Source organism: Acaromyces ingoldii (genome assembly GCF_003144295.1).
Source record: "Acaromyces ingoldii strain MCA 4198 unplaced genomic scaffold FA10scaffold_2, whole genome shotgun sequence".
NCBI classification, from domain to species: domain Eukaryota; kingdom Fungi; phylum Basidiomycota; class Exobasidiomycetes; order Exobasidiales; family Cryptobasidiaceae; genus Acaromyces; species Acaromyces ingoldii.
Window position 1 is genome coordinate 1,100,572 of NW_020290248.1, and position 15,814 is coordinate 1,116,385.

The following is a 15,814-nucleotide window of genomic DNA, read 5'->3' on the forward strand; positions in this document are numbered from 1 at the left end:
TTAGTTGCACAGAGGGGTCCGCTCCGCGCCGCGATGCTGCAGTTGTCTTGCATCCCCGTTGCTCGGACTACGCGGTAGCTGATTTGGAGCGGAGATGTCAGCGCTCTTCCGTTGCAGTATTGGACGACCGAATGACGGTGTGCCGCGCGCGAAGAACTCCGCTGGAGATGACCGATGGCCTCGACTTCACGGAATCTTAAGCCGAAGTACCCACATTAAAAAGCCAAAGCCAAGGAGGAGCGAGCCAAACCAGCGTCCACTCTGAAGGGAAATCAAGCCCATCGAAGAAGAGACTCGCAGAATCATCCAAGATGGTAGCCATCGCATGCAAAGTGCTTACTGTCGTCATCTCTGCCCTGTCCTTCGCCAGCGTTGTCTTGGCCTACTCCGTGGACAATGTGACGCTCGCAAATGGAAGGACGAGTGCTACGCCCGGAGAGAGGGTGAGTCATAATGCATACAATGACCAGATGCTAAGGTGACTGAGGCTATTTCTCGAACTCATAGATCGCTGTGCACTTCGACACCAGCCTCACGCAGAGCTCGACGGAACAGTACTCGATAGCTTTTGCCCTTACCACGGCCGACGACAGTCGTCTCAAGACCGCTACTAGCGCCTTCCCCTTCACAGCTGTTGACGTCACAAATGTTGAAAAGGGCCGGGGAACGATGCAGAAGGGCTTCGATGTTGAGGTGACGCTACCCTACAACATTAAGGAGGAAAAAGTGAAACAAAAGTGGAAGCTCGCAACCGCTATTCTCAACGCTGGTGGACGAACTGGACTGATGTACGTAACCTACCTACACACCGACATCGACATCAGGTTTCCTTGAATGGTAGCTGGCGTTCACCCTTGGTTCTCCTAGCCGCCCTTCATGTACTGTACCTTGTATAGGCGACCACCTTCTACACTTTCCTCCTATGCTTTACAATGAAAATCTCGATTAAAGTCTGACGTAATGGAGTCTCTGGGCACCTGCTCAACCTCTCCTTGTGCATTTGCTCGCTCGAGCTCGTCGAAGTGAGTCTTACAATATCTTTGCCGTGTCAAGTAAATTCGGGCCTGGAACGATTTGCGTTCAGACAGGGCACTCTGCAGACATCGGGTTAGACCGTCAGGTCATCATCACCACCTCGTTCTCAAATGCTGTAGCTGAGTGAGAGCGGAGATGTCAGCGCACTTCCAATGAAATGCCGGACTACCGGATGACGGGCCGCGCGCGAGCGGCTTTGGTGTCACAGATGACCGAGGACCGCGACCGCTACTTCTCCGGGGAATCAGGTCCGACTATGCAATGTGACTGCTGGCATAATAAGGGCCTGCGGGTACTCAAGATACCAACCCCCAACATCCATCTCCCACCAAGCAAAGTTCCGGACACAGCCACTCGCAAGAACCAAGATGGTTGCTATCACGGTCAAGCTGCTCTTTGTCGCCATCGTAGCGTTATCATTGGCCAGCGTCGCTTTGTCTGCGTCTTTCTCTGTCAACAAGCTGAGTCTCGCAAATGGAAGGACGAGTGCCACGCCTGGGGAGAGGGTAAGTGCTGGCTCAAAGAATAGTGACATGAGTCCCTGGAGAAGGGCTCACATCGTTCTCTCCAGATCAATGTCCATTTCGAAGCCACCTCCACGCCCAGCAGAATGTCACAGTATTCAGTCGCCTTCGCCCTCACCACTGCCCAAGACAAGGCCCTAGAATCCGGTGTTGGCTCCTTCCCTTTCACGGCCGTCGACCTTACCAAGCTTGTTCCGCGACAGGTGATCACTCAGAAAGGATTTGATGTTCCAGTCTCTCTCCCATACGACCTAAGCAAGGACAAAGCCGGAGAGAAATGGAAGCTGGCAGCGGTGATCTTTGGTGCGGCAGGCGAGGACGGGCTCATTTACCTGGCGTATTTTCACACTGGCATCGACATCAGGTTCTCCTGAGAAATCTTTGGCCCTTACTTAGAGAGATACAGTGGCCCTTTACCCCGCAGCATGGACGGTCTTCTTCCACTGCACGTTCCCACTCTCCTCCCCCTTTCTTCTCTTCTTTTAACAACGTCATGGTCACAGTGAGTGAATGAACAAACAACGTCTTTAGGTTATGCTTCTAAGTAGCCGTTTGGGCCTTTCTCGCTCGGATTCGTCTTCGAGAGAAGTCTTGAGCTGTGCCGTGTCAAGTGGATTCAGGTCTGAGAATGGTGCGACTTCAGTCAAGGTTTTCCACCAAAAACCGGTGAGACCGGCGATTCTACATCAGGACTGTTGGAGAACAAGAAAGCTATGCAGCAAGGTCTTCAAAGTTGGGACGTGGCCAACAACTCCGACAGCACCGAGCTGATCGATTGCGAGATAAGGCTCCACCCCTGCTTCGCCAAGCACGGCTAGTAAGACCATCTTCAGACAAGAAAGGACAGCAGCATAACCTGACCTCGCGGTAACGAACCGTGGTCGGGCAGCGGAGGATGGCAGAAAACCGTCTTTCACCGTGATCATGGGAAAAGACGATGCAACCCCGCCGACTCGACGACTCAACGACTTGGTCAAGGTCCTGGGGAGCCGACACGATTCCGAACAACTGGACGTCGGGTACCGGCGGCCTTGATTGATTGAGTTGCCCACGGTAACGCCAATCCGACCAGGGCCCAGGCTAGGGTCTCAGAAGTCGGATGACGTCGATTCGCGTTTCGCTGACAGGGAAGCTGCCCGAAATGGTAAGGAAATAGGAAAAGGGGGAAAGTCGAAAATAAGGTTGCCTCGGGAAGGATAATGCATGCGTCTAGAAACACAAGCCTGATCAGTACGTCGTTGGAGGTCCGAAGAAGGCGAGGCACAAAGTGGGACCTTGGTGAGACGCATTAGTGAGTGGTCTTGGCTTGGAAGATTGGTCCAGCAAAAGGTACTTATAGCGGCCATTCTCTTCCCCAACTTCTTCCCCAACATCTGCCTCTACCCCTCGAAGTCCTCACTCAGCTCGCTCCACTCCCTCTTCAAGCTCAAGAACGATGAAGTCCTTTGCCATCCTTGCTCTGTTCGCCTCGCTCGCCGCTGCCGCGCCTACGCCCCTCGAGAGGCGCGATGTGGGGACGCTGACGTGCCATGTCGTCAAGACGGGCACGCTGACCCTGACCGACACCAAGTCCAACAAGGTCGACGCCGCTACCCTCGCCAATGATTTCACCCTCGACGACGCCCTTGCCGGCAGGCAGAGGCCCGACAGCATCAAGTACGAGGGCAACCCGCGCCTGCTCTCGGCCTACCCCGGCTCCAAGGCGCAGGAGTTTGAGTTCCTCGCCTGCAAGGAATCGAGCAGGCCTGGCTTCGAGGACTACAGCCCTGAGAAGGACGGCGTCTACTACGGCCACCTGTCGCTCAAGACCCACCCAAACAAGTGCCTCAAGCACGTATCCGTCTATGCCGACGAGGCTTACCTCGCCAACGAGGAGTGCTACTTCTCCGACGACTCGGGCTCGCCCTTCTACTACTTCTCGTACAGCCCCAAGGACAACGGCAGGATCAAGTTCCTCCAGTACACGGGCCCCAAGGGCGCCAATCCCCCCACGGCAGACGAGGCCAAGGCCGAATTTGACTTCACGCCTGGTTCGAGCCAAAAGGCACCCGCCGTCGGCGTCCACGACGGCAGCCCGCAGTTCTCGTCGTACGAGCTCCGCCTCAACTAAGAGGCCTCTCTAAACATGACAGTGACGACCTTACCCCGTAATGCCTCTCTCCTACACGACCGATCTAAACGATGGCAGTCATAAGCTAGCCAGCCACCTACGCGACGAATTTCTAACGCCACGATTCGATTTCTTAGTCTTAGTGAACACTACCTTTGTCTCTTGCTCCAATTGTTTTGCGCACCATCCATCGACCCATCTTCATCTGCTACATTTTAATCTCATCATCTCTACATTCTATTCTCATCGTCTCCACCTCCCATGCTCTGGTCTGACGTTTCTCGGAAGAGTGAGGACACACGCGGCCGAGGTAGAAAGTGCGGCTGAACTCCTTCTCCGTCGCGGAGCGGTGCATTCGCCAAGTAAAGTTGGAGTGTCAGAGAGAGCAGGACCGAGCGTAGACATGATTTCGAACATCCAGCCAGCTATCTTTGGACCTTGCTCTCTCGAAGACGAAGGTCGTCTCACGATGAAGGAAGGGCAGCATCCATTGCGTCGTCGTCGTGGTGCTTCGTTCTCTGCTCTGCTGCCTCATCATCGTCGTGCCGCCTGGGGAAATGCGTCGTTGGCACTTGCTTCACCATTTGTCGAGCTCTCTTCCTCCAGCACTAAGTCTATCGCCAGCCCCTCTCGCGCGAGTGCCTCGTTGGATCACGGCCAATTCATCGCGTCCTCTGAGCCTTTGGGGCCTTGCCATGCCCCCTCGTCGCCACCTTCCATGACGTCTACAACGACAAGGACGACATCCAGCTTGGACATCGATCGGCGTTCCACCATGAGCATGCCGCAAACGCCGACGGCCATCCGACGAGGAAAGGCGCCGTTGGTACTGCGACTCCATGCGCTTCCCCGCGCACCTCCCCCTCCCACGAGCTGCCTTCCGGCCGTCCCTCCAGCAACACCACCTCCTAAACGTCAAAGTCGCGAGGATGTCTTTCTGACAACGTCTTCTCCCTGTTCAGCACCCGAGAGTCTTCCTGCCGTCGCCAAAAAGGAGGCGACTGATTTTGAGCAAGGAGACTTGAACGTCACAGTTGAAGAGGATCAGCTTCCGTCGACACCAAGCAAGAAGGAGCAGCTCGAGAGGCCGACGTTGCGTAATGCAAGGCTCGGGAATGGCACCGAACACGTAGAGGTCAAGCGAGCCAGGGTCCTCCTTGCTCGGCTGGCCGAATCGCCAATCCTCATTCAGTGGGCCACCTGCTCGCTCGACACGTTGACATGTGTCGAAGAAGTGCAAGCATTCAACCTCGCAAAGAAGCTCTTGGCCGTGTTCCAGGATCTCGATATCGACGTCGAGGAGGCGCATTGGACCATCGAAGCCGTCACTTCCTTTTACGATCAGACGACGAAGAAAGCTGCCGAGCTCGACCAAGAGGAACGTCGAGATCTTTGCTGTTCTGACGACGACTTCTTAGACAGGGCCGAGAGGGGCGATGCCTTTAGTGGACAAAGAATTCGTAGGATTGTCAAAAGGCGCCTCTGTGCTGAAGACGAATTCCAAGTCTGGGCCGCGTGGAGACGAATCATCCATTGCTCGTCAACGCTCGAGGATGACATCGGAGCATTAAGCAAGTACGAGCAACAAGCAGATGGCGATGCTGGGAACGACGAGAAGCAACATGACCTTTGTCGTTTTTTCCAGCATTACCGTCGTCGCCAGATTCGAAACAGCACTCCCTCGGCGAACGAAGATGTCAAGCCTCTCGTTACACACCTTGCCGAGGCCAGGGAGTGGATACAAACGTCGGTCACCCAAGACTGGTCGTACCTCAATCTACCTGCGGTTCGGCATCGCATCTCGTTGATGCAGAAGGCGACAAAGGAGGAAATGGCGACGCTCGAGAGCCGACTCGACAACGCAAATACGATCGTCGACCAGCTTTGTCGACGCATCGCTGTTCTGGAACGCGCAGTGACCTTGCCTCGCTCGCCTACATCGTCTTCCTCGAGCATAGAGAGTAATTCGTCAAGCGCTTCTTCCTCCAAAGAGAAGGCCAAGCTTGAGTTTCTCGACAATGTCCTCTTCGCCATGGCCACTCCCCCTCGTTCAACGTGTGTCGCTCGCAGTCGCGCGTCTACTAGCTCGACCGTCTTCGGTCGTCTTTGAATACATGAAATGAATATCGTGATCATTTTACGACGCCAAGCTCAGCGTGATGACTCCCCATGTCGCCTTGCCTCCCTTTTCCTTGTCCCAGCGCTGGGCACCGCGAGCGTCTGGCCCTTTGAGCTCCACCATGAGATCAACCTTGACCGTGGCAGGCGGAGCAAGGGCGACCTTTTGCCATTCCATCCACGCCCCAGGCCCGAGACCACTCGCCCCACCGCCCTGCAGAGGCTCACCGCCGCCCTTTCTCGACGGTTCTCCTAGGATGCTGACGAAATCTGTGCCAGTTGTATGCGCCTCTATGACCAGCATCTGCTCCTTGTCCGATACGCTTGTCGTCAATGTCCACGGGAGCTTTGGGAAGCACTTCCAGCCCTTTGCAGCGCCCTCGTTGTAAAGGTCAATGGCCTGGCACCTGCCCTGCTCAAACTGCAGCGAGATGCCGTGCTCCTGCGAGCTGGCATACGTCACCGGCGGATACTCCTTGACCGCCAGCTCGACGTCTCCGTCTCCATCTGACGAGAGAGAAGTGATGAAACGGGACACATCGTCCGAGCCTTGCGGTTGGCCCAAAAGCGTGACAAGGCTCATGCTGTCTGTCCTGCGCCTTGGATTCGAGAATAAGGCGACTTTTGCTCAAGAAAGAGCTGCTTGCTGCTTGTCGAGAAGAAGCTTTGTCTTCAGAGGAACGCGCCTCCACAAAGAAAGCGCGTCCTGAGATGTGCAGCCTTAGGTGATGGACTGTGTCGGTGCCTTCATCACACAACTACCAACAACTTCCACCGAGTCTTTAGGTTGGGTTGGCTCCAGGGACATAACAGAGAGCGGCTGAAGCCTTGAAGGGGGATTATCAAGAAGGGAGGAGAAAGAGAGAGATAGGGCGGGAGAAGGAGGACGACCATGGCGATGCCAGACGTTGGTTGGGCGATTGCTTCGATCCGCGGAGAGGCCATTGGAAATGATGATGGACCGCTGCTGCCGCCGGCGCCAGCAAAGGCTCCAGAAGAATCAGTTGAATCGGCCGAAGGAGTGAAGAGCAGGAATGAGAGCGGAAGGAGAGGCGGAAGGGGTAGAGATGATCGCGGGACGAATATCGAAGAGAAAGGAAATGAGGGAAACAAGGTCAAGACTGGCGATGAGGTAGTGCGCATGCAACGGCAGGCCAACGACGGACGGAGCTCGGGACAGGAGAGGAGCGAACCCAAGGTCAAGGCAAGACTCGATGCCATCGAGACCGAGATTCACTCTAGGGAGGAACGATATGCACGAGAGCGTTCACAATGCGAGTCATGGCGTGGTGACCTCATGGCAAACGGCCAGCTGTCCGCTGAGGAGCTTCTAGGGCGTCAGATTAAGGGCTTGTGGATTGTGAGTAATAAGCTGGATCTTCTGTGAGACGAAGAGTCATCGCTGAGGCAACCGTCTCAGTCGACAAGACCGAGCGAAAGAAACCTCCGTATGCGCGCAAGCATTGTCAAAGACGTCGAGAGGTGGCTCAGCACTCGGTATACCTGGGAGGGCTGCGGGCTACAGGTAGAGGCATTTGGGTCGACAAAGACGGGGTTGCTAGAGGAGGACTCTGACATGGACCTCGTCCTGAAAGATCCAACGAGGCCACTGGGTGTCGGTACGGTGAGTAGACTATCTGGGATATTCTCTGGAAATTTGCTGATTTGTGCACTACAGCCAAAGAAGGACTACGTTCCTCTTGCGCCTGGACTTCGACCTGGCCGCCTCGAAAATCCTACTATTGCAGGCGAGAATGCTCCAAATTGGAACAGCGTTGCACATGTGGCGAGGAGACTCATGAGCTCGAGGTACTACGTAAATGTGCTCCCCGTCACGAGGGCAAAGGTCCCAATCGGTGCGTTAAATCTTGATTGGTCAGTGTCCAAGTGCTCATATCCGAAGCACTATCCGTAGTCAAGTTCACACACGGACCATCGGGTCTCGTCATGGATCTCAACATCAATGATCGCTTTGGCGAGGCCAACTCGCGATTGATAGCCGCCTATGCGAATGTCCGTCCAGAACTTGTGCGACCGCTACTCTTCGCTGTCAAGCGTTGGTTTGCCAGACGTGGTCTCAATAACCCCAGCCCTGACCGAGGACATCGAAGTCTCAACAGCTACACCATCTGCCTGATGTGAGAACCCGCTTCCATGGCAAAAAAAAATGGCATTCATGGCTCACCATTGCTGTTTTTTTCCCAGTGCTCTGCAGTTCCTCCAGCTAAGGGGTTTTGTGCCAAATCTCCAGTCACCCTCTCTGCTGGCCGAACTTGACATGCCAAAAGAGGTCCTCTGGCAGCGTGTACAACTGGCCAGCGATAGAGGCAGAGATCGTCGGAGAGCCAAGAGGGCGCAGGCAGAAGCCAAAGGCGGAGATATGCACATCGGCAGAACCGGATCTGATGAAAAGGGGCAGGAGTTCGAGCCCCGCAGCGACAGCGCCGCAACCACCACCACTGCTGAGGAAAGTGCCGTGCCAGACGAAACCGCCACTGATCTGGTCGATTCACCAATTGACGACATCATCGAGCTCGGCATTACAGTCGACCCGGACACAGGGGCGCGAGGATTCGACACCACCTTTGCGACTCTTTCGACCGAGCAACAGATCGAGACTGCTGCAAGGATTTCTCAAAGCAAGGTGCATGAGACTCCATTCGATCCGAAGCGCGGCACCAACTTCAACCTCGAAGAGCAGCTCGGCTCGCTGCTGCGTGATTTCTTCGAATGGCTTGCTGATTTCGACTTTAATCGATACGGCTTCAGCCTCAAACACGGAGAGCCCTTTCTTCTTCAGAGAGCGCTCACAGGCGACGAAGGACATAGTTTCAAGCAGCCGCACCATTGGCAAGATGAGCCAATCGTGTGTCAGGACCCGTTCATCGTTGATCGGAACACGGCAGGAGGCGTCGTTGAAGAGATCAAGGGCATCATTGTCAGCGAAGTCAACCAAGCATTCAAGTCCCTCGCAGGACCGAAAGCTGACTTCCCCTTGCTGTGCGATCTATGTGCCGATAAGGTGCTTGCTGATCTCAGGATGGAGCAACAATCGCTCCGAAGCAAGCATCAAGACGCCACAAGGAAAGTGGACGTCGGCATGCCCAGAGGTGCTCCAAAAGGCCCTAGGGCACGAGCAAAAGAGCACGCCAAGGGTGCCAAAGACCAAGGCGGGAAGAAAGACGGGGAAAAGTTCTCCACAACTACCGCAAAAGAACCCGCACCGGAAGCAGGGAAGCAGCAAAAGGCACGCCAAGAGAGGGGTGCGAAGGCTGAGCAAGAGACAGAAAAGGGAAGCTTTGACGGCAAGGGCCACCGAAAAGCCAGAGAGAAGGGCGCCTCCCGTGTTCCACAGAGAGCGAAGGGCAGGGGCCGAGGCAAGCAAGGTGGGAAGGCGAACGAGAGCGTTAGAGGCTCCGGTGAATCGCCACAAGCGCAGGACCATGTTCATCAAGAAGAACGCATGTAGTAGTAGTTGCTGTAAAGGGGTGTTGGACTTGTTCAATAAGAAGCAAAGACGCGCCACGTGGCCTGCATCACGACCCATTTCCTTAGCCTCGAAGATTGGTGCTCTGTTCTGGAGCACTGAGCTTGGGACGACGACAAGGTGGCCTCGATGCGCCTGTAGGAGAAAAAAGAGAGAGAGAGGAGAGAGAATGTTTGAGAGATCGCTGAGCGACCTCATCAAGGGGCTGCGGTCCCACCGAGGCAAGGATGAGGCGAAATTCGTCGCAACGCTCATGGACGAGATCCGGACTGAGGTGCGAAGCGGCGACATGGACGTCAAGGCCGAAGCTGTCCTCAAGCTTACCTATGTGAGAGTGCTGTGCCCCGCACTCCATCGTATCCATGCACTGACCGCTGGCGTGTAGCTGCAAATGCTGGGCTATCCCGCTGCCAATGCCTCGTTCCACATGCTTGAAGTCATGGCCTCGCCGCGCTTCCACCAAAAGCAAGTCGGCTACCTGGCTGCGTCCCAGTGCTTCAACCAGGAGACGGATGTGCTTATCCTCGCAACCAACATGATCAAAAAGGACCTGCGATCTTCTCAGCCGCTCGACGTGGCAGTGGCGCTCAACGGCCTCTCGCACATTGCCACGCCCGACCTGGCTCAGCACCTGGCTCCCGACGTCATTGCGATGCTCAACCACTCTAGGGCGCCTGTACGGAAAAAGGCCGTTCTTGCGCTTGCCTCGATCATCGCAAAGTATCCCGATGCACTACAGCAGTCGTGGGATCGGCTTCGGGACCGGCTGGAGGACGCTGAGCAGAGTGTGGTCTCGGCGACGGTCAATGTCATCTGCGAGCTGGCCCGACGGGACCCGAAGGCGTTTCTGCCCCTGTCTCCTCAGTTCTTTCAGATCTTGACGACATCGACAAACAACTGGATGCTCATCAAGATTATCAAGCTCTTTGGAGCGCTGACGCCCCATGAACCGAGACTGGTCAAGAAGCTGCTACCGCCCATCACAACGATCATTCAGACAACGCCGGCTATGTCGCTTCTGTACGAGTGCATGCACACTGTCATCATCGGCGGCATGCTCACGGGCCCTGGTGGCGATGAACTTGCGTCAACGTGCGTTGAGAAGCTGGCGACGTTCTTGGACGACGAAGACCAGAATCTCAAGTATATTGCGCTCCTGGCTCTGGTCAAAATCTTGCCCTCGCACCCGCATCTCGTTGCATTGCACCGGGATACCATCTTCGAGTCGGTTGAGGATCCGGACCTGAGCATCAGGCTTCGTGCACTGGATCTCGTCAGCGGCATGGCGTCGAGGAGCAACCTGCGAGACATCATTCAGAAGCACATGGCCCATCTTGAGCCCACATCTGCCACCAGTGCAGCCTCGTCGCTCAAGGCTGCCCTGGGCGCACCGTCAACCTCTTCATCTGGCCCTTCGCCATTCAACTCTGCGTCTTACCGGCTCGAGATCGTGACGAGAATTCTCCGACTTGGTGCGCATGACACTTATGCCAACATCGTCGACTTTGAATGGTATGTCGACACGCTTGTCCGTCTGGCTCGGATCGCCAAAGTTGTCAGTGCACAGGGTAGTGTGGGCGATGGAGACGAGCAAGTTGGAGCCAAGATTCGCGACCAGCTTATCGATGTGACCATGCGGGTCCGAGGAGTCCGAGCTCACGCCGTTGAAAGGCTACGGAGGCTGCTCGAGGACGCCGATGAGTTTTTGGATCGAGCTCGGGGAGACGAAGGCGAGGTGCTCCATGCGGCCGCGTGGTGCTGCGGAGAGTACTGTTCCGAGGTGCCTTACCCGCCCGCGCTGATCTTGTCTATGGTTCGGCGAACCCAGCTCCTGATCGACAAGACTTCCTCTACGACGCGCGCGGCTCTGATCCACAATGGAGTCAAGCTCTTTGCGTGGTGGGCCATGAGCCTCTCGGAGAAGTGGGAGGAGCCAATGGGGGAACAGATCAGGGACTTAGCAAAGGATGTGGGCAAGGCATTGGAGGACTGGTGCAGAGAGGGCACGGAAGCCGAGGTTCTAGAGAGGGCGATGGAGTACCGGGCGCTCTTCAGACTGATCGAGGTCGACCTGGACGGCTACTGCGCAAAGAGTAAGAAGAACGAAGGAGGCGTTGAGGGTTCAAACAAAGTCACCGAGAAGTCGATCAACGAGGAGGAAGTCGACAAGCCAAGAAGCCTCCATCTCCTCTCGCCCCTCTTCTTTGGGCACGCGCTGGGACCCGTGGCAAAGAAGGCACAGGCCAAGGTGGGCGTGCCCCTCGGATTGGACCTCGAGAGTTGGATCGTGGAACCGAGCAAGTGGAGCATCGTCTTGGACAGCGGCGAGGACGTCAAAGGAGCAGCAAAGGGAAAGGTTGCGGCGACTGTCCCTCCAGACGATGGGCCGGTGGACGCTGAGGAGCAAAAGAGGAGACTGAGAGAGGCAAAGGAGGCGAGGCTGAGAAGAGAGAGGGCCTCGCCATTTTATCTGAGTGATGAGAAGACAAAGAGGAAGGAGGTGGTGAGCGAGGATCTCGACGACGTTCCGATTGTCCAGTTGAATCTGGACGACCTGGGACTGCCCATGACAAAGGATAAGTCCAAGAACGGGGAGGCGGTCCGAGACGAAGCTCCTGCTCCTGCTTCTGCTTCTGCTTCCACACCTCCTGTGCTGGAAAAGGAAGAAATGCCCTCAGATGAGGAGGAGGCTGTCGTCAAGAAGACCGTGGCGGTGAAGAGCAAAAAGGGAAAAAAGAAGAGGAGCGAAGTCGTCGTCTGAGTCTCACTCTCTCATAATCCATGTAACAATAGACAATGGAAGTGTCAATGTATCAACATGACAAGCTAGCGATGGCTGGTATTGTACAGTAGTGCATGCGTTGCCTTTTCATCGTCTCCCAGTGGCTTCGAGCGCCGTCTTGAGCCTTGCTAGCGTGATCATGAGGGCCTCTTCGGTCCGGATCGTCCGGCTGCCTTGTCCTTCGACGACGTTGATCCAAAGATCAAAGAGCCTGGAAGCGCCGTCTGCATCCAGATGGATCTTTGCGTCTCGCTCCACGGCCACCTCGAGCCCACTCAGACCACCGAGCATGATGAGGGCGTGATCAAATGGTGGGATACCCTGCTCGCCCTTTGTTGCCGAGGCTGCAGAAGTCTGCTCGAGCAGAGCACTGAGGCTGCTGCCGCGCTCGGAAGTGCCGATGACGAGGTCGTAGCCTGCGCTGCTCGACCACGGGCAGTCGTTGAGCACCTCGGACACGCCGCCCCGAGCCAGCCGGACTTGGTAGCCCCAAAAGGTGCCGAGCTGCTCGACGGGCGTACGCGGCGAGACGATACGCGGGTATTGCACCCCAGGCCCAGGCATTTGCACAGTGACGCGCGCACCGACGGGCACGTCGACGTGGGAAGGCACCCTGCACGATAGGGCATCGCGGAAGCCCACGTAGACGTAGACGGTCTTTGTGCTTGCTCCCTTTGCCGCGGAGGGCGCAGAGGAAGACGTGACATCCTGCACGATGCCCTCGCGGTACGCGCTCTCGTCCTCGTAGCGGAGGTGGTGAGGGCAGTCGAGGGGCGCGATGAGGCCGGCCAACCTCAGATCGCGATGCATAGGGAAGAGCTGCTTGCGGAGGTACTGGGGCGTCTCGACGTACTGTAGAATCCTGGCCAGGAACCCGTTGGCATCGAAGGGCTTTCGTTCGCCTTGCGGTTCACCTTCCTCACCCATGCCCTCCTCTTGGCCATCCTCCTTCCACTTTCTAGCAGCAGGCCTTGGCGGGAATCTCCTCGTGTCGTTGGCCTGTTCATCTTGACCCTCATCAAAGACGATGATCTCATCGACATTGAATATGGCGCACGTCCTCGCCAGCTGGCCAGCTAGCCTGGCCTGTAGCTCGGGCGTCTGGGCATTGAGAACAATGCTCCCAGGCAGGGCGACTGACACGGTGTACTTTCTCGCGGGCGTGTGGGAAGAGGCGAGATGAGGAAGCGCACTGGGCTTGTGCGGATTGGTTCGCTGGTAGAATGTCTGTTCTGTCTTTTCTTGCTGTGGCTGTTGCGCGTTCGAAGATAGCCCCTGCGACTGTTGTGTGTGGTTGTCCTCCGACTGAGGTTCCTGTTGTGGCCTTGCCAGGGCGACGGCGACGTGCTTCTGCTCATCCACCTTCGCTTGCTTCTGGAGAGGCTCTTCCTCAGCTTTCTTCTCTGCGACGTCCTCCTGGCCGGCACCGCCCTTGCTCTTCCTTTGCCTCTGCAACAAAGGGTCACGATGTAAGTGTCTGCCACCGCAGCCGCGAACCCTCAGCAACTTACCTTTCTCGATTTCTTCCCGTCCGCCATTGCTGCCCTTGCCCTCTACCAAGAAAGAAGATTTCTCACCCAAAAAAAAAAAGTTGTCAGTGACCAGAAAAAAAAAGAAGGGTGATAAAAAAGTCCGACTCCACCTCCCACGTGTAGGCTAATATGTCTCTTATCGTTATCTTGAACCCCCCAGGATCGATCCGCTTGCGGGACGTCATTATTGGAATCTTCCACGTCTTGGCCCTTCCTCGCCGTTTCCAACCGCACCGCTTCGGGATCTTCAAAGGCACTTGAAAGCTTACATATACATGCGCAACGGCTGCAAAGTAACAAACAGTATGACGTCCTTTTTTCAGACAGCGAATCCGATTCCCTCCTTCCTTTGCCAAGCCTGGTGAAGAAGGCTCTTAGAGCCGCTGACATCAAGTCTGTCGCAACCCCTCCCACCTTCCCTCTCATCAACTCACACATTCTTTTGAAAAAAAGCAAAAGATGGCCCAACCCATGGAAATTGCACCGACGTTCACTGTCCGGCTCCAAAAGGGCATTTCGTCCAGCCTCCAGCCGGGTTCGTCCCCAGCGCTCGTCCTGGAGCTGGCATCGACATCCGGAGGAGAATACGAGCTGAAGACGCACACGCGCAACGCACCTACAAAGGAGGGCGTGGAGAGCTCCATGTATGAGACGAGCCTGGGCAAGTTGACGGCAAAAGAAGTTCATGACCTGGGCATCTGGTCGGCTGTAAGCGCGCTCGAAACGATGCCCGAAGGAGGCCACGAGAAGGACACGTACGGCGCCGATGCCCAGATCTTCTACAGCAAGCCGCCCTCGTTTGAGTGGTTCAATGGTCCTCCCACCGGATCCACTATTTCACCACCAGGCACCTCATCCAAGGATGCATCACCCATCGCCAAGCAGGCCGGTGAGCCAACCGACGAGGACAAAGCCCGATTTGCACACATCATAGAGGTCCTCGGACGCCTCCAGGGTCAAGCAAACAAGGCCGTGGGCTCTGGGAAGCTCGATGCCAAGGGCACAGAGCCCGACATGGCCCTGGAAGATTAGAAGTATAGATGTATAGACATTTATTATAGAAATACATTGATTGCGTTCACCATGACCCGTCGAACTTCGTCAGTTCGCCAAAATAACAACTCAGCGCCTTGCAGTATTCGCCCATGAACTGCTCCTCGACATCAACGATGACCTCTCCCTTTTCCTCCGTAGATTCCGTGCCCTCTGCTAGTCCGACGACTTCCTTGAGGTCCACGTTTCGTGGTAAGAACATGGCAACATTTGAGGTGAGACTCGATGCTGCGTCGAACATGACCTTGCCCCCTGTCGGCGCCAAGAGCGAAAGAGGGTAATACGCCGGACCGCTGGCGGTCGACCCCAATTCCTCTCCGGTATGGTTGTTGGCCTGTATTGAAGATGGGTCCCTGTATGTAACGCCTCCCCATGGAGGTGACTGTAGGTACTGTCAGCCTCTTGCCCATCAGCTCGATGACTACACGACACCAACCAGAAAGATGCTAGTCATCGAAGTCAGCAAATGCTCGTGTCCACCTTGGACTCTCTTACAGCACTCACACGTCAATGTTCGCTGTCTCGGAGCCCTGCCAGGCTTGCGCGTCGTCTCGGACGCCCTCGTCCCGGAAGCGACGGCAGGCCTTTACATAGTCGAAAAAGTCGCCGACGAGAAACGTGATTCGATCGTCGACGCCGTACACCTTTGCATTCCATCTGGCCAAAGCCACCTTGATCGGGTCGACATCAATAGCAATGACTCGCTCACAGGTGAATGCGAATTGGATCGCGTTCCCGCCCGCCCCACAAAAGGCATCGACGACGGTGTTGCACCGGCACCGTTCGGCGATGCGTGCTGCAATGGCCTCGGGTGTCACGCTGTACCACGACTCGGCGTCGAGAAGCGGTATTTGACCCGTCTCTGAGCTGCCGTCAAAGAGGGAAAAGAGATCGTGGCGGTTGTTCCAGTATTTGCGCATGTTCACCGGAAGGTCCCTGGCGCGGGTCACAGCGTGCTGCTTGAGCACCGGATCGATGTTCGAGAGCACCCTTCTCTTGCGCTCCTCCTCGAGCACCGCCTTGCGCTTTGCTTGGCGCTCCAGGCTTGCATCGTTGACCTGGTAGCCACTGTATGGCTCGGAGCCCGTGCCCTTCGCCCTCTCCTTCTTGCCCGCCATCGTAATTCACTTCCGTGCCCTTTTTTTTTTTTCTCCACTGACTTTTTTTTTCTGG

General features: G+C 56.0%; 10 protein-coding genes across 10 annotated transcripts; 7 read left to right on the forward strand and 3 right to left on the reverse strand.

Annotated features, from left to right (window-relative positions):
• Positions 1 to 145: 145 nt before the first annotated feature.
• Positions 146 to 834, forward strand: FA10DRAFT_292387 (hypothetical protein; the record flags this gene model as incomplete). The annotated part of the gene is made up of 2 exons (XM_025524397.1): positions 146 to 443; positions 508 to 834. The coding sequence occupies exons 1-2, from the start codon at positions 312 to 314 to the stop codon at positions 832 to 834; spliced, it is 459 nt and encodes a 152-aa protein (XP_025378706.1). The 5' UTR covers positions 146 to 311.
• A 569-nt stretch (positions 835 to 1,403) lies between these two features.
• Positions 1,404 to 1,933, forward strand: FA10DRAFT_258887 (hypothetical protein; the record flags this gene model as incomplete). The annotated part of the gene is made up of 2 exons (XM_025519935.1): positions 1,404 to 1,541; positions 1,607 to 1,933. 2 exons carry the CDS (start codon positions 1,404 to 1,406, stop codon positions 1,931 to 1,933), a joined length of 465 nt encoding a protein of 154 aa, XP_025378707.1.
• A 698-nt stretch (positions 1,934 to 2,631) lies between these two features.
• Positions 2,632 to 3,669, forward strand: FA10DRAFT_292396 (hypothetical protein; the record flags this gene model as incomplete). The annotated part of the gene is made up of 2 exons (XM_025524398.1): positions 2,632 to 2,850; positions 2,952 to 3,669. The coding sequence occupies exons 1-2, from the start codon at positions 2,759 to 2,761 to the stop codon at positions 3,667 to 3,669; spliced, it is 810 nt and encodes a 269-aa protein (XP_025378708.1). The 5' UTR covers positions 2,632 to 2,758.
• Positions 3,670 to 4,444: 775 nt separating this feature from the next.
• Positions 4,445 to 5,779, forward strand: FA10DRAFT_284443 (hypothetical protein; the record flags this gene model as incomplete). The annotated part of the gene is made up of 1 exon (XM_025523920.1): positions 4,445 to 5,779. One exon carries the CDS (start codon positions 4,445 to 4,447, stop codon positions 5,777 to 5,779), a length of 1,335 nt encoding a protein of 444 aa, XP_025378709.1.
• A 27-nt stretch (positions 5,780 to 5,806) lies between these two features.
• On the reverse strand, positions 5,807 to 6,370 carry FA10DRAFT_284444 (hypothetical protein; the record flags this gene model as incomplete). The annotated part of the gene is made up of 1 exon (XM_025523921.1): positions 5,807 to 6,370. The coding sequence occupies one exon, from the start codon at positions 6,368 to 6,370 to the stop codon at positions 5,807 to 5,809; it is 564 nt and encodes a 187-aa protein (XP_025378710.1).
• Positions 6,371 to 6,515: 145 nt separating this feature from the next.
• On the forward strand, positions 6,516 to 9,312 carry FA10DRAFT_265361 (hypothetical protein). The gene is made up of 5 exons (XM_025521027.1): positions 6,516 to 7,147; positions 7,208 to 7,411; positions 7,466 to 7,643; positions 7,703 to 7,925; positions 7,993 to 9,312. The coding sequence occupies exons 1-5, from the start codon at positions 6,680 to 6,682 to the stop codon at positions 9,254 to 9,256; spliced, it is 2,337 nt and encodes a 778-aa protein (XP_025378711.1). The 5' UTR covers positions 6,516 to 6,679; the 3' UTR covers positions 9,257 to 9,312.
• A 64-nt stretch (positions 9,313 to 9,376) lies between these two features.
• On the forward strand, positions 9,377 to 12,092 carry FA10DRAFT_238988 (Adaptor protein complex AP-3 delta subunit). The gene is made up of 2 exons (XM_025519163.1): positions 9,377 to 9,602; positions 9,660 to 12,092. The coding sequence occupies exons 1-2, from the start codon at positions 9,444 to 9,446 to the stop codon at positions 12,033 to 12,035; spliced, it is 2,535 nt and encodes an 844-aa protein (XP_025378712.1). The 5' UTR covers positions 9,377 to 9,443; the 3' UTR covers positions 12,036 to 12,092.
• Positions 12,093 to 12,094: 2 nt separating this feature from the next.
• FA10DRAFT_238991 (DUF171-domain-containing protein) lies at positions 12,095 to 13,646 on the reverse strand. Its single transcript, XM_025519165.1, has 2 exons — positions 13,568 to 13,646; positions 12,095 to 13,505 (listed from the first exon to the last, which is right to left on the reverse strand). The coding sequence occupies exons 1-2, from the start codon at positions 13,592 to 13,594 to the stop codon at positions 12,144 to 12,146; spliced, it is 1,389 nt and encodes a 462-aa protein (XP_025378713.1). The 5' UTR covers positions 13,595 to 13,646; the 3' UTR covers positions 12,095 to 12,143.
• Positions 13,647 to 13,774: 128 nt separating this feature from the next.
• Positions 13,775 to 14,623, forward strand: FA10DRAFT_265364 (hypothetical protein; the record flags this gene model as incomplete). The annotated part of the gene is made up of 1 exon (XM_025521028.1): positions 13,775 to 14,623. Exon 1 carries the CDS (start codon positions 14,048 to 14,050, stop codon positions 14,618 to 14,620), a length of 573 nt encoding a protein of 190 aa, XP_025378714.1. The 5' UTR covers positions 13,775 to 14,047.
• A 32-nt stretch (positions 14,624 to 14,655) lies between these two features.
• FA10DRAFT_265365 (S-adenosyl-L-methionine-dependent methyltransferase) lies at positions 14,656 to 15,771 on the reverse strand. Its single transcript, XM_025521029.1, has 3 exons — positions 15,146 to 15,771; positions 15,078 to 15,087; positions 14,656 to 15,023 (listed from the first exon to the last, which is right to left on the reverse strand). Exons 1-3 carry the CDS (start codon positions 15,757 to 15,759, stop codon positions 14,667 to 14,669), a joined length of 981 nt encoding a protein of 326 aa, XP_025378715.1. The 5' UTR covers positions 15,760 to 15,771; the 3' UTR covers positions 14,656 to 14,666.
• Between the last annotated feature and the right edge of the window lie 43 nt (positions 15,772 to 15,814).